Genomic DNA, 16,606 nt, shown 5'->3' on the forward strand with positions numbered 1-16,606 from the left:
TGTGTCATCAAAAAATGTCTTCTTTATCCCACCAACCAAGAGATCTGTAGGCAGAGATGGCACCCATAATGTCAATGGATGTGTGAAATCAGTGGAAATTTTCTTACTGTATTAACATTTTGCAGTCTTGGAAGTCCATGCTTAGATGACCATGAATAAGCATTCAAGGCTGATATTTGGTGATGGGTGATAGACAGATCATTTCTGTATTAAGACTGATTTGATTTTTACAAAATAAGTACTAGATATAAATTATATTGATGAGCTTTTGAAGAACTCAAAAATTAACTTCATGAACGGAAAGAAATATAGACTGATAACAACTCAAATTATCTGGCTTTCAGAGATCTAGAAAAATATCTTGTGTTGATTTTTTAATGCACTAAACTGTATAAAAGTCATCCAGTTGATTGGATGTATTCTGCTCAAAGCCATGAATTTCAAGTGTTGCTAAATGAGAACTTTTTCTATTTCTCATGCGTCAGTTGTAACTAAGCCAGAAGCTTCTCAATAACCATTCCTTTATTTTATCATTATGACAGGGTAACTATAACTTTTGATAAAACTGAGAAGCAGTGTCCAAGTGGTTCAACTGAAGTTAATATATTTATACTTATAGGAGTTAATATATTTAGATCTAGATTTCTCTGAAGCTCTCTACAAAAAATAAAAAAAGCATACTTTTGATATGATGTATTCTCTGGCTCTTGACATTCATGAGAATTAAGGAGGCAAGGAAATATCCTACAACCAGGTAAAGACTGATAAACCAAAAGTCACCCCTTTAAATGAGGAGCCCAAGATAAAGGGTAAAGGCAGAAGAAACCTCATTGGCTGGGAATAAAGTTTAAGGTCAACAGAAAGATTGGGCTTCCCAGGTGGTGCTAGTGGTAATGACCCCTGCCAACACAGGGGAGGTAAAAGACACAGGTTCGATCCCTGGGTCAGGAAGATCCCCTAGAGAAGGGCATGGCAACCCACTCCAGTATTCTTGCCTGGAAAATCTCATGGACAGAAGAGCCTGATGTGCTATAGTCCATAGGGTTGCAAAGAGTCAGACACGACTGAAGTGACTTAGACTTAGCAGGAAGATTAACCCTTTCCAGAATATAATAAGCACACGTAAAACTTGATGAGGACAGCAGAGCCCAGACATCACCGCTCTAGTTCATTGCCAGGAGCAGAATAAAAACAGTCTTTAGGGCCAATGAAACTGGGTTCAATGAAAATGCACCTTAAAGACCAGAGGGAAGGCTCTGGAAACTGCTGGATCATCAGATCAATAGACTCAAAGATGACTAAGTTAGGTTGCTTTATGCAGTTTAAACATTTGTGCAGGGAGTCTCCCCATGCAGCCTTTTATTGACAGCTACAGATCAATGGTAATTTTTGATCATTTTCAACCTACATAAACCTATTGACCCCATGGCCACCTTTGGGGCACTTCAAGTCATCAAAAATAATCAGAGGAGATGGTGTAAAATTGTCAGGCTGGCGAAGACTCCAAGTAGTTTCATGTGCCCCAGGAGCAGAGTTGAGAGGTTAAAATGTAGTTCAAATTGCCCGCAGAACCTCAACTGGCAGAGTGTTCCAGAGAGTCGTCTTATGTCTCATAAAAGGACTCACTGATTTGTACCCAGATGCTGTTGTTATTGTTGCTTAGTCGCTCAGTCGTATCTGCCTACTCTGTGACCCCGTGGACTGTAGCCCGCCAGGCTCCTCTGTCCACGGGATTTCCCAGGCAAGAATACTGCAGTGGGTTGCCATTTCCTTTTCCAGGGGATCTTTCTGAGCCAGGGATTGAACCCCCTCTCCTGCAGTGGCAGGCAGATTCTTTACTGCTGAGCCATCAGGGAAACCCATCCAGATGCTGACTCTCATGCCTATCAGATTAAGAACGAAAAGCGTTAAGTCTCATGGAAAGTATTAGGTTGCAGAGAACAGGTTATTTCTGCTTTCCTTTACTGAGTCATTCTTTTCATCTGCTGCCTAATGGAAGTGGTTAAGACACTTCTAGAATTTTTAAAAATAGGTACATTATGTGGATGTCAACATGGGCTGGACAAAAACAAAAGGGAAGCAGGTATAAGTTGGTAGCCCAGAGGTCAGGAGTGACAAAAACATGTATGTCTTAAAAAAAAAAAAAATCAGTAGGACTGGAAAGGGACATAAAATGACAAAAATGGAGAGAAAAAAGGAAGAGCCTGAATTAAGATTATTTCCAGAGGGAAGGAGGAAAGGAGCAGCAGAGGAGAAGAAGTAAGGAAGATGGTTTTTAATAAGGACTTTTCCCAAAGTAAGGAAAGGAACCCCAAGCATATAAGATCCACAGGGCTCTAGCAAATATTCTGGATTTAAGAAAAATCACAAGTAACTAACTAAACAGGCAAGACACAACCCAACCTACAGAGATTTTATAGTGCCCAGATTTTATAGTAAGATTCCAAACTAGGGAACTCTGAGGTTAGAAATCCATTCAGGGAAGAATGACATAAATGATTTCCTGAAATGTCTGTTGGTATTGAGATTTGGTTATTACCACAGGATAAATTTATAAGAATTGTCCTGCTATTTTTAAGTTTTCTTTATTTTTTATATAAACTTTACTAAGTACTGAGAAAAAGTGGGTCTGCCACTGAGGTTTATTTAAAGCATGTGTGTGTGTGTTGTAACTTTGCGGAAATAACAAGTTAACATAATACAGGAATTTGTCATCAGTATAAATTTATGATATAAAAATTCTCCTTCCTGTTTCCTTTATGTTTATGATATGTGATTCTATTTTTTAAGAAGGTATATAGATCAAATTAAGCAAAACAACCACTGTAATCACCTTTTGTAGGAGTCTACATATAAAAATTTCTGTGTCAGGCATGCATGAACTTCAGCTCAGACCTGCAGGTCATATTTCCACATTAGATAGTGAAGGTTTTGAGGCCAGAGCGTTTTCAGTACTTCTGCTTTTAAGGATCTGGCTATAAATGTTTATTAAAAGAATCTATAATGAAATCAGTTTTGTTATTTTTTAAATGGTTGCCTGGAGTGTGTTGGATGACTGAACGTCGGTTGTTAATCATTGAGCACTCTTGGTACCAAAAGTGTTTGATAGTATTGCCATCTAGGGGCTGAACGGAATTCTCAGCTCTGAAATAAACTGTAATTGAGCAGGTGCTGCTATTGACAATATACATATGTTTTTGCTTTATAGCCCACATGCTTTTCATGTTTCTTATGACAAAAGGATCTCTAAATGTCCCCCAGCAGCCTACCTTTTTTTATATATATATAATCTGTTAGAGGTGATTACTATTTGCTTTGGAGCTGATGCTTTTTTGGCATCTATTACCGAATATTCTGAACAAAGAATTGTTCTTTTTTGCATTATTAATCTTGCCCATGTTTGCCCTATTTCCACAGAAAAGGAATCATTTATCAGAAAAGAATGTTTGTAATCGGGACTTGTAGCATCTTCAGCTTTAATATTCATTATGGTCATTCTAGTTCTGTGCTATATTTATCTAAAAGGCCAATCCAATGTTGTTGGAGAAATAAGTTTTAAATATTTATGATCTAACTTTTAATATTTCAAAAAAGAGAAATTAGTATTTCTGTAAAATTTGTTTCAGAGTCTGGTCGCTTAGCAAATGTTTAAATATTAAAAGATTTCAAGAGGTTAGCGTGTAATATCATAATAGGACCTTATTGAAACAGGAAAATTGACTTTACAAGTTTTTGATAAGTAAAGGAAATTATATTTCCTCTGCTTGTGTTCAACACATAATAAACATTAACTCATACAAACTTACAAAACTTGTCACCAAGGATGTGGGGAAATGGTGTCAAAAATCATTTCTACAGTGTTTTGATTTTGTCTGACCAGGTTTTTTTCTGAAAAGTGGTTCAGTTGGATTTGTTTCAGAATTATTCTAGATTCTATTCAAAATGTTATTTGGATGCCCTCCGAAAGAATTTCCATACACATGACTTTGGTTCTCTCTGGAACCTACTCTCAGAAATAACTTCCTCTTCTTCATCTCCTGTGCCCACCAAGACAAGACAATTGGAGACTATCTGTCACATTTAAGCATCAAATAAACCAAAGCTGACCTCATGCACCATTAAGTGTAAATATCCTACTAAACCAGTAAAAAGTTCCTTGTGATAATCCACACCCAATAGGTACACAACAGAAAGAGTCTGTGGGTGTGTGTTTACCTATACACACATTACAGGTCACTTGCAGACATAATTTCTGTCTGTAAGCAGGTCTTTCCATCCAGCCCAATCCTAAGAAAACAGCACCTTAGGATTCTTGGCAGTTTAATTAAGCAAAATATGGTAAATGCTGGTCTCCAAGCAGAGGATAACTCATTGTGCTATCCTTCTTTTTTTTAATTTTAAATGAACAAAAACCAAACACTCAAAACCTAGCTAACAATTATTTTTGGTAAATGTAATAGTTAGCATGTTTTTAACAAGTGAGATTTTCACACTGATATTAATAGTAGACTGCTCTCTGGATGTTTGTGCATTTATAGTTCAGCTGGTGGTGGTTTTCTTGTGTTTATTTTATTGCCTTTGTAAAATGTATATGCACACCAAGAGAATGAAAGAGGATACTGGAGAGATGGGGAGAGTTTTCTATATAAATAAATAGTTTTGGGGTTTAAAGAGAGAGAATTAGGGTTGCTGTGGTTCAATTTCTAGACCCCTAAGATTATCCCATTCCCTGCCAGGCACCTTGGTACCACTGGTTTCCATCATAAGCTGGATGTGACACTGACCTGAAACATCTTAGATTTTTGTATTGTTGTAATTATATATCACATCCCTTGGGTTGCAAGCTCTGGAAAAGCAAAGATCCCATCTGATACGAGGTGTGTATGTATGAAATCACACAACATTAGGTAATACATTTAGCGTGTGAAGAACAAGAAAACACCATATTGTTTTCTTAATAATTCAAAGCTCTGCTGTGCTATTTGTGCTGCCAGTGGTGAGATACCTTGTCCAGAGAATGACCTTCTAGCCACTGGTAGCAATTTTTCAAAAGGAGACTAACCTGTTCATTTTCTTCCAGGGAACCAGCTATCAAGCCCACCTGTTTGGTTTGGAACCCTTCACCACGTATCACGTCGGTGTTGTGGCCACAAACCAGGCAGGAGAAGTTTCAAGCCCCTGGACTCTGGTTCAGACCCTCGAATCTTCCCCTAGTGGGCTGAGCAACTTCACAGTGGAGCAGAAAGAGAGTGGGCGGGCATTGCTGCTGCAGTGGTCGGAGCCTGCGAGAACCAATGGTGTGATTAAGGTAAAGTCTACCCTGGATATGTGGTCATGTTTGGTGTTCTCCAGATAAATAGATGAGCCCTGACATGCCATCAGGTTACTGTGGGAACACTCCCTTCACAGTCTGGTTAATTCTTCCCGATAGCTCCTCCAGGCGCTTAATCATAGATCAGAGAAAACTAGCTCACATGTGTCCTGCTTCCTGTGAACCCAACACTGGCTAAGTACTCTCCGTGGATTATCTCATTTAATCCTCACATCAGCCCTACGCGATAGGTATCATTAAATCTCACCAGGCACATAAAGGCTAAATCATTGTCCAAGGCTAAATAGCATTGCGATGATCAAACTGGGATTTGAAGCTAGTAAGTCACACCAGAACTGAACTCCACATGACTGTGTTCCTACTACGTCCTGAATGGTCCTGCCCAGCCCTTTGCTCAAGCTTTCTCTAATATGCACTTTGAATGGAGCTCACTCAGCAGGGAACAGGAAGCCCCACATGCCTGCTAAGTCCTCAATGTCTCTGTGTGGCCAGGAGATGCAGTCTTGTTAATGTCACATATAAGTCAGGCTTCACCAGTCTGTGAGCCCAAAGGAGGTTGCATTTCCACTATTACCCAAGTTAGGATGCTTTGAAGCATCACCCACATGAGAAACAGCCTCATCTCCCTTCTGATTTTCTTCCACAGTGGTAGTGGCAACTCAGCTGTCCACTTATTACTGCCTCAGCCCATAGTCTTCTCTGGCCCTGGACAACTACTCAGGCCCTCACCAACTGCCTTGTATAGGCTGGGGCTGCAGAATTTCCATCCGCTACACCTCTCATAGACACTTTGCCTCTCCTTGACCACTGTCTCTCAAGGTGGTAAAGACTTCCCCACTAAATCCATAGAGAACAGCTGAGACTTAGCTTTGCCTTTGAGTAAAGCTTCCCTGAAACCCCCACGAGGAGGATGCCAGCAGGAAATTACCTACGGGAGTGACTTAAAGCCATAACTAGAGCTCGCAGCCCAGGCCTGCTCTCATGGGCCTCCCTGAAGGCTGCCTCGCCACCTGGTGTGCTGGCTGCTTCTCTGCCCACCTCCAGGCCTACTGCAGGCAGCACAAGCAACTGCTTTCTCCCAGCCCCCAGTGTGTGACACAGCCAGACTTCACCAACTCTAGGACAGGAGGCCTGAGCCTTAGGAATCATGGCTTTGCAATCCAAGCCACAGCGCTAAGGTTCCCAGCAGAAAGAAGAGTTTCTTTTCTCACATCCATCAAGGCACCCTTGATTACGAGTATTTGCTTCCTGTCCCAGCGTCTGCCTTTTCCTAGAATGATTGACAATAAAAATATCTACTCCTTATACCTGCATTTGCATTTTGCCAAATATTTATTGAGGTTCTACTAAATGCCAGGCAATTATTCAAGAGTGAACAAGACAGGCACGGTCCCTCCTATTACAGACCTTACGTGTGTGTATGTGTGTGTCAAACAAAAAGCTAGTACACAGATAGACCAGAGATCTTCAGAGAGTGGTGAACAGAACTAGTGAGTTAAACAGAATAATGTAATAATTCCTGCTCAGTCTTTAGAATGGATGATCATTTGAACTGAGTTGACATTTGAGCTGAGCCCTGAATGATAAGACAGAGGCAGTCATGTGAAGATGTGAGAACCAGTAAATGCAGGACCTGAAGCCAGAGATGCACTTGGTGTCTTCACATCAGTGAAAGAAAGCCAGTGTGGTTGAAACAATGGCTGGGGGAGGTGAGTGAGGGGATAGAAAGATGACAGTAGAAGAGACTTAAGGGATCAGTAGGGAGTGGATGGTGCACAATCTTGTGGTCTGTGATCAGGAGCTTAGAATTTATTCTGAGTACAGTGAAAAATTATGGAAGTGTTTAGGCAAAAGAATAGCCCAATCAAATTTATATTTTTTTAAATCACTCTGGCTTCTAGGTAGAAAGTGGGCTATAAGACCAGTGGTGGTTGGAGTCTGTTAAGAATTCAGGGTGGAACTGACTGTGGGTTGAATCCCAGTGGAAGTTGTGAAGGCAGAGAAATGTGGGTGGATTGAGAATGCACTGAGAAAGTAGAGATGATGATATTTGTTAATGGGCTAAATGTGACATGTGAAGAAAAAGGAATATTTCTGAATGACTTCTTGAGTCAGTAACCAGAAAGGTAAGGCTGGAAGATGTGCAGGTCTAAGGAGACAAGTAGGCACGTGGAGGTACAAGTCTAGAACTCTCTCAAGAGTGCTTCATGAAGATATATATATTTGGAATTCATGAGCAGATGGGTAATGTTCAAACCCAAAGTCCTAGAGCAGATCAGCTATGGAGAGACTATAACTGGAGATGAAGAGAGCCTGGAATCAAGCCCTGGGGAATACAAAAATTTGGAGGTCAACAAAAATTTGGAGGTCAAGAGAAAGGAGAGGATCTGGCAAGGCAAGTGAGGGAGGAAAAATAGACGAGTGGGATATTCCAAAAGGGAAGAGAAAATGTGCCAAATGGTATAGAAAGATAAGTAAAAGAGGGCAGAGATATGACCCTATATTTGGAAACCAAGAGGTCATTGTGATCTTGACAAGAAAATCAAGTGGTAAAATGGGAAACCTGATCGGGATGTTTTGAGGAAATAGGATAGCAACTCCTCAAAGAAGTGTAGATGGAAAGAAAAGCAGAGAAATGGAGCATGAGCCAGGGGACTATGGCGTCAAGAAATTTTCGTCAAAAATCAATGAAAGATACTAGAGTACATTTAAACGCTAATGGAAGTAACTCAGTAGAGGGAGATAAACCAGTGATGCAAGAAATAATGAGAGTAATTGTGAGAGTGAAATCTATATGAAGGAGGAGAGCATGGGATCCAGGGCCCAGGTGGTCTTTGTGGGGGCAGAAATACTTTATCCATAACAAAAGGAAGGGAGGCAAATAGTGTATGTCTAGATTCACATGCATATGGTGGTGATAAAATATAATGGGAGAACATTCCTTTCTGACTGCCTCTAGTTTCCTCAGTCAAACATGTGGTCATGTCAACAACAGGAGATGTTGACCATTAGTAGGGAAAGGAGAGACATGAAATAATCACTTTTGAGAATGAGAGAGTAAGCATATGGTTTTATAGTTGGTGATCATCAATTTAAAACTTATAGTAATAACTATAGTAATAATAGTTAATATAATATAATAAGTCATAACTTATAGTAATAAGTTTCAAATGAGACCAGTCAATATGTTGTTGTTGTTGTTGTTCAGTCACTAAGTCATGTCCATTTCTTTGCCACCCCATGGACTGCAGCACACCAGGCTTCCCTGTCATTCACTGCCTCCCAGAGTTTGCTCAAACTCACGTCCATTGAATCGATGATGCCATCCAACCATCTCATCTTCTGTTGCCCCCTTCTCCTCCTGCCCTCAATCTTTCCCAGCATAATGGTATTTTCCAATGAGATGGCTCTTCACATCAGGTGACCAAAGTATTGGAGCTTCAGCTTGAGCACCAATCCTTCCAATGCATATTCAGGGCTCCAGTCAATATATTTGACTGTTTTTGTTCAAACTCAGTTGGAAGCTAAGTTTGAGAGGGAAAAATGAATTTAGCATTAATTAGAAATTTGCTTCAGATGGTAACTGCAGCCATGAAATTAAAAGACATTTGCTCCTTGGAAGAAAAGCCATGACCAACCTAGACAGCATATTAAAAAGCAGAGACATCACTTTGCCAACAAAGTTCTGTCTAGGAAAAGCTATGGTTTTTCCAGTAGTCATATATGGCTGTGAGAGTTGGACCATAAAGAAAGCTGAGTGCTGAAGAATTGTTGCTTTTGAACTGTGGGGCTGGAGAAGACTCTTGAGAGTCCCCTGGACTGCAAGCAGATCCAACCAGTCCATCCTAAAGGAAATCAGTCCTGAATATTCATTGGAAAGACTGTTGCTGAAGCTGAAACTCCAATACTTTGGCCACCTGATGCGAAGAACTGATTCACTGAAAAGACCCTGATGGTGGGAAAGATTGAAGGCAGGAGGAGAAGGGGACAACGGAGGATGAGATGGTTGGATGGCATCACTGACTCAATGGACATGAGTCTGAGCAAACTCTGGGAGCTGGTGATGGACAGGGAAGCCTGGCATGCTGCAGTCCATGGGGTTGCGAAGAGTCGGACACAACTGAATGACTGAACTGAACTGAGAAATTTGCCAGGTGAATATGGGATGTGAGGGGACAGAGAATCATTGAGGCTTTCAAATTGATTATGTAATCTGTATTCCCTCCAGAAAATACTCTATACCCCTTCCCTTAGGAGGGTGATCTTGCCTTGAGACCCCAACAAGAAAATCACATCAAAATACAATAGTCCAACAAGAAGATTTCCAAGTCTAGGTTATTTAATCTTAAATAATGTTAAAGTACATCAACAACCCAGTCTAAGTCAAGCTTCCATAGGAACAACCTGTGGGAAGATATGCCTCCCAAGGGACTTGTATATGTATCCATCTCATTTTAAGATGCTCCATTAAAGTGTCACAACCATGTACAGGAGTATCTCCTGTCTCTCAGATGTACTGAAGTATGAAAGGGTGGGAAACCATCATTCAAGAACATCTACAACAAGTTAGGTTGCTTCTCCTCTTCCCCAAAGAACAGTGAGTAGTAGATGTTGGAAACGTGCTCTACATTTGCGTCATGAGTTTTCGGATGGTTTTCCCCAGAACAAAAGAATATTTTGCTCCAAAGCAGCCACCAATTTTTCCACAACTGGTGAGAGACCATAGGGTGGTTTTTTCCATTCCTTGTCTCCATGTTTTGCTACGCATGTATAACATATATGTGTACCTCGGCACATACATGTGTGCCTATACACAGACACATTGATAAATTTTCCGCCATGGCACTCTAGTACCAATGATTAAGCATTATAATCCATTTTCCAATAAATACTGTAGGAGATAGACAATGTGGATATGCCCTATTAGCCTACTCGGGATGAAATCAGAAGCACTTAATATTTATAAAATAGTGAATTGGAATACTAATCCCCACTTCTAAAAAAAAAAGATAAAAATAGGAGGAAACCCCATGAGCACTCTTTAAGTCAAAGAATCAGGTTCAGTAACTCTTAGCTTTTAGATATATGCTTACATGACACACACAGAGTCGGACACAATTGAGCTGACTGATTACATGACACTCAACTTAAAAAAAGGAGAGCAAAGATCCCATTCCTCAAATTAATATCAGAATGCTTCTTCTGGGTTAGGGTCATCAAGATGAGGAATAGGAGAAAGAAGAAGTTAAAAGTAACAAAATAACGACACCAAGAAACTGTATGCTTTATTTTCCATCTTCCTGCAGACATACAATGTCTTCAGTGAGGACGTCCTGGAGTACACTGGCCTGAATCGTCAGTTTCTCTTCCGACGCTTGGACCCCTTCACACTCTACACCCTGACCCTGGAGGCCTGCACCAGGGCGGGCTGTGCACACTCGGCACCCCAGCCTCTCTGGACGGAGGAAGCCGCCCCCCACTCTCAGCCGGCTCCCACCATCCAGTCGGTGGGCTCCACCAGTGTTGAGCTGAGCTGGTCGGAGCCCATTAAACCCAATGGAAAGATAATTCGCTATGAAGTGATTCGCAGATGCTTCGAGGGAAAAGCTTGGGGGAATCAGACAATCCAGGCTGATGAGAAAATTGTTTTCATAGAATCTAATACTGAGAGGAATACATTTATATATAATGACACCGGTCTGCAGCCATGGATGCAGTGTGAATACAAAGTCCACACTTGGAACTCAGCTGGCCACACCTGCAGCTCTTGGAGTGGGGTGAGGACCAGGCAGGCACCTCCGGATGGCCTCTGTCCACCTGAGGTAGCCCAGGTATCTGTGAATCCTCCCAGAGTGCTGATTGCCTGGGTCCCTCCAGAACAGCCTAATGGCATCATCCAGTCCTACAGGCTGCAGAGAAATGGAGTGCTCTATCCTTTCAGCTTTGATGCTGTGACTTTCAATTACACAGATGAGAAGCTGCTGCCTTTCTCCACGTACAGCTATGGGGTCACAGCCTGTACCAGTGGGGGCTGCTCTGCCAGCACGACCACCAGCATCACAACCCTTGAGGCTGCCCCTGCAGGGGTCCACCCTCCAGCTCTGAGGACCATCAGTGCCACTCAGATAAATGTATCTTGGTCCCCGCCATCGATTCAGAATGGAGAGATCACTCAGTATTTACTCAGGTTGGATGGTAAAGAGTATCTCGCTGGGCAGAACCTGACTCTGTTGGTTTCCCACCTGCAGCCTTATACGCAGTATAATTTCTCCCTGGTGGCGTGTACCAAGGGAGGCTGCATGGCGAGCGTGCCAGAGTCTGCCTGGACAATGGAGGCCCCACCACAGAACATGGACCCTCCAAAACTGCAAGTTACAGGCTCAGAATCCATAGAAATCACCTGGAAACTGCCCAGAATCCCAAATGGCCGGATCAGAAGCTATGAGCTGAGGAGGGATGGAACAATTGTGTACACCGGCCTGGAAACTCGGTATCATGACTTTACTCTCACCCCAGGTGTGGAGTATGGCTATACGGTGATGGCCAACAACAGCCAAGGGGGTGTTTTGAGTCCACTTGTCAAAGATCGAACCAGCCCCTCAGCACCTTCAGGGATGGAACCTCCAAGATTGTTGGCCAAGGGCCCTCAGGAGATCTTAGTGACCTGGGACCCTCCAGTAAGGACAAATGGTCATATTGTCAACTATACCCTCTTCATCCGGGAGCTGTTTGAAAGAGAAACAAAAATCATACACATAAACACAACTCATAATTCCTTTGGTCCACAGTCGTTCATGGTAAACCAGTTGAAACCATTTCACAGGTAAGTAACTGACTCTGGGTTTACTGAGAACAAGCCACTGTCTCTTTCTATTACATGAACCCTTGATCAGTTCCAGTGAAGACCAAGAGCAAAATGTGTGATGTCCCCCAACCCCTCATCCATTGAACCATCCAAGTAGACTAACAACATCCTTATTCAGCCCAAAGCTGCTTGCATAACTTCTGGAGAGCAAAAGTCTTGCAGGTGACATTTTGAGAGTCAGCTGTTTAGAAATGTCTGCAATTCATCACAATGTCTGGAACTAAGTAGCGGAGAGAAGCCATCACTTCCCTGAGTCTAGTCCCCGCTGAAAACATGCCAGCCCCCGGGCAGTTCTAAGAACACCAGTGGGGTTATCTGACCTAGGCTCCGAGGAAAAAGAGGTATTATTTTAAACAATAAAACGACTAGCAGGCAATGAGAGCTGTTGCCAGCCAGGGTTGGACTGATCCAAAATTTGTTCTGGAGAGAGCACTCCTTATTGAATCCAACACATCTTCCAGGAATGATGAGGCTCCTCTGACTATTTCTGTAGCTCCTTAGGATCCCCTCAGCTCTGATCCCATAGTTTCTTGAGACAGTGACACTTTGCCTGCTCACGTTTTGTCAGTGGTCCCCTCTGGACTCTCTGATGAGCACGGCTGTGTGTTACTTTCCACACAAAGGAATCTGGCCACCAGTGCTCTTCCCATAGCTTAAAGAATTGCTTGACTTTTTCCCCCATCATATTTTAGGTAACATGAATCCCCAGCAAGAAGAGTAATAAAAAACATTTTATGCTTAAAATTTAGTAAAATGAACAGAACCACTTAAAAAAATTAAAGGCTAGAAAAGTGTTGATTTCCAACTACCATTTGTAAAATTCAGCTATTATTATAATCTACTGATATGCAGATTAGATCTCTCCTACAATTATCTCTGATAAATAGTGCTGTTGAAATGAAACATTTGCAGTCCTGTGCATCTCCTCATGACAATTATTTAGGGTCACATTAAATATTAAACAGTAATTAAAACTTCCACAGGTATCTTCCGTAGCTAATCCGCATGCTCTGTGAGCTGGCTTTTATCTTACTCTGATGCAGGGTATGAAAAGTGTGCATCTAGCTGCAGAACTATACATTTTATCTTGGCGTCCTCTTTACATGACCAGTACCTGCACATTTTAAAGATCATATCAATTTGCTCCCCTTTGAAACTCTTACTAAAAAATATTTCTAAGGGGGAAAAAAAAATTTCCAGATGTGAGAAGAGTACTTTACCCAGCCTGAAAAAAAGAAAATCTTATTTTTCTGAGACACTTAGGCATTTAAGACAATGAGAGATGTCCCTTGACTATCCACTGTAACTGAAGATGTAAGTGACATAAATGACTTAAAATATCAGTGGAATATTACTCAGCCATAAGCAGAAAAATGTAGTCATTTGCAATAATATGGGTAGACCTGGAGGGTATTACGTTTAGTTGAAATAAGGCACACAGGAAGACAAATGTTGTATGATTTCACTTACATGTGGAATCTGAAAAAACAAGCGAACAAATGTAACAAACCAGAAACAAGAGAAGAAACTAGTGTTTCCAATGAGGAGGGGGGTAAGGGATGGGCAAGATAGATGAAAGAGGGATTAAGAGGTGTAAACTACTAGGTATAAAATAAAGAAGCTAAATGGATGTAATGAACAGTGCAGGGAATGTTGCCAATATTTTATAATAATTTTATATAGAATGTAAACAGTGAGAACATCACATTATACACCAAAAATAAAAGCAAAATATCACTTCTATATGAATTTGGGATTTATATCATTTGGGGTTTTCCCAGCAGATTAACATTTAATGAATACTGCAAATTAGTGTGTCCTCCTTGGGGTACCCCCAGCTGGTCAGTAGGAAGAAGGATCCTAGGAACTAAGAAGCAGAAAGAATCTGACCCAGCCTTTTTTAATCCCCACAAATAATCCAGAAAGCAAATATTTCCATATGTGAGAAATCAAAACTGATTCTCAGAATCACTTAGAAGTCTGATGCACTATTCACAGCTGTGATTTGTTCACCAGTAAACTGGCAGCCTATCATGGTGGAGATGGGCATGGGAGGAGGGGAAGGGACGGGGAGCAGAAAAGGGAAGCAACAGATTCCCCAAAGGGAGAGAAAACTGTAATTAAGAAGAGGGGAGGGGAACAGAAAGAGCAAGAAAGTGAACAGAAGGCGGGGATTGTCTGGAGGAGGTAAAGTAGGAAATAGAAGAGGGAATGGCCAGAAGCTAAAATAAATAAAGGGAGAAAGGAAGGTGGCTGGGGCTTGAGGGGAAATTAGGGGTGTCATAAAGTCCGCTGGGCATGGAAAAAAGGGGGAAAGCACTTATTTGCAACCGCAGGCACTTAACACTAACAAAAGCTCCTTTTGTTGAAAGGGAAAAGTCCCTGATATGTAAATAGACCTTTCCCAGTGGCAGGAGACCAGCTCTGAGGCAAAACATAATTGATTGGTTGAGTTTAACTAGATGGTGATAAGGTGTCTCTGTGATTGATAATCTGGTGTGTAGCTGGGTTAACTTTGGCCCCAAAAGGTCTCTGTGTGGTGTAAGGGAGCCTGTTCTAAGATGTTGGGTATCAGGTGAGGGGATTTATTACCACGGAGACCTTTACTCCATGACGTTCTTTCCTGACCTGGGATTGTTCCTGGGGAATCATTTAGCTCCAACTGCAAAAGGAGGAGGAGCCCAGGGTTGCTGAAAATGCGTTCAAATTCTCCGGATCTGTGTTCTTCCTCCCTGTAGTAAGTAATTCTACAGAGTCCCAGAATTTTCCTGAAAAGTATCTTGAAAGTGTATTGATTCCGTGTGTTCCTGTTTAGGGAAGAATTGTGGCCACCCTTTCCAGACAGATGAGGATCTTTGCTTTAGTTTGGAAAGCCAAGAGGCTTGAAAATGTTCTAAAATTTCCATAGAAACATGACTTTGTTGACTTTGAAAAGGGCTCATTATAGATAAGCATATATATATAGGTATCTGTCTTCCCCCCAACCCCGCCAGAAAATACCTGGTCTTTTAAAGATTCTTCCCATGAAAATAGATTTTGCCAATAATGGGTCATTTCTGCCTTGTGTCCTGAAGGTACGAAGTTCGAATCCAAGCCTGCACCAGGCTGGGCTGTGTGTCAAGTGACTGGACGTCCATAGAGACCCTGGAGGTTGCACCGCGGCAGCAACCCCCTCCCCATCTAGAGGTGCAGATGGCTCCAGGGGGGTTCCAGCCCACCATTTCCCTTCTGTGGACAGGACCCCTCCAACCAAATGGAAAAGTTTTATATTATGAATTGTACAGAAGACAAATAGCAACTCAGCCTGAAAAGTCAAAACTAGTGCTAGCCTATAATGGAAGCTCAAGCTCTTTTATGGATGTCGAATTACTGCCTTTTACAGAGTATGAATACCAGGTAAGAAGCGGGTGTTATCAACTCACTCTCAGATGATGGGCACAGATCAGTGCCTACTTGTAGAATTGTTTGCCGTCTAAAAAGCCACTTAAAGAAACATGGGGCTTAAGGCGTTTAATAATATTCTTTTTTACATATAAATTTATTTATTTTAATTGGAGGTTAATTACTTTACAGTATTGTATTGGTTTTGCCATACATCAACATGAATCTGCCACAGGTATACACAGCTTAAGCAGTAAATGAGGGAGGAAAAGGCATATTCATTTGCCTTCTTCGTTTTCTTGATTCTTGATCCGTGTGATACATGCTTCTTATTCCCAGGTAGATTTCAGGTGAAGTATTAGCATTTCTTATTAATGAGGTGGTTTCTATCATTAAGCTTCCTTCTGTCAGTGTTGCCTTGGCTACAAATACTCCTTGTGAAAAGATCACTTTGAAGATAACTCATGAATTGTAAAGAGAGAAAATAAAATCTAATGAGCAAGTGTCTCCAGCGCCTGTGCTGAGAAAAGTGTGGAGGAAACAACTAATCTGTGCGTGAGGCTGAAATAGGTTTTGTAGGAGCACAGCCTAAAAAAAGAGGACTTTGCATACCCCAAAAAAGCCAGGCAGAGAGGGCAACGGCACCCCACTCCAGTACTCTTGCTTGAAGAGTCCCATGGACGGAGGAGCCTGGTAAGCTGCAGTCCATGGGGTCGCTGAGGGTCAGACATGACTGAGCGACTTGACTTTCACTTTTCACTTTTCATGAATTGGAGAAGGAAATGGCAACCCACTCCAGTGTTCTTGCCTGGAGAATCCCAGGGACGGGGGAGCCTGGTGGGCTGCCGTCTATGGGGTCGCACAGAGTTGGACACGACTGAAGCGACTTAGCAGCAGCAAAAAGCCAGGAATTAACACTCTGAAGGTATTTTGAAATCAACAGAAGACTTCCCTTTGGTTTGTTTTGTTTGCTGTCACAGTGCATTTGCAGTTTTCTTGTAACAAGCAGCCCCAGTTCCTGTGCGGGA

The 16,606-nt window shown here is 41.8% G+C and overlaps 1 protein-coding gene across 1 annotated transcript in view; it reads left to right on the forward strand.

Moving 5' to 3' along the window:
- The window catches only part of USH2A (usherin), a 922,740-nt gene that overhangs the window by 824,466 nt on the left and 81,668 nt on the right, over window positions 1-16,606 (forward strand). The window contains exons 61-63 of the mRNA XM_040262869.1: window positions 5,081-5,308; window positions 10,639-12,155; window positions 15,272-15,593. Coding sequence (XP_040118803.1) covers window positions 5,081-5,308; window positions 10,639-12,155; window positions 15,272-15,593 — 2,067 coding nt within the window. The remainder of the gene's footprint in view (window positions 1-5,080; window positions 5,309-10,638; window positions 12,156-15,271; window positions 15,594-16,606) is intronic.

Source organism: Oryx dammah, unplaced genomic scaffold (assembly GCF_014754425.2).
Source record: "Oryx dammah isolate SB20612 unplaced genomic scaffold, SCBI_Odam_1.1 HiC_scaffold_21, whole genome shotgun sequence".
NCBI lineage: Eukaryota > Metazoa > Chordata > Mammalia > Artiodactyla > Bovidae > Oryx > Oryx dammah.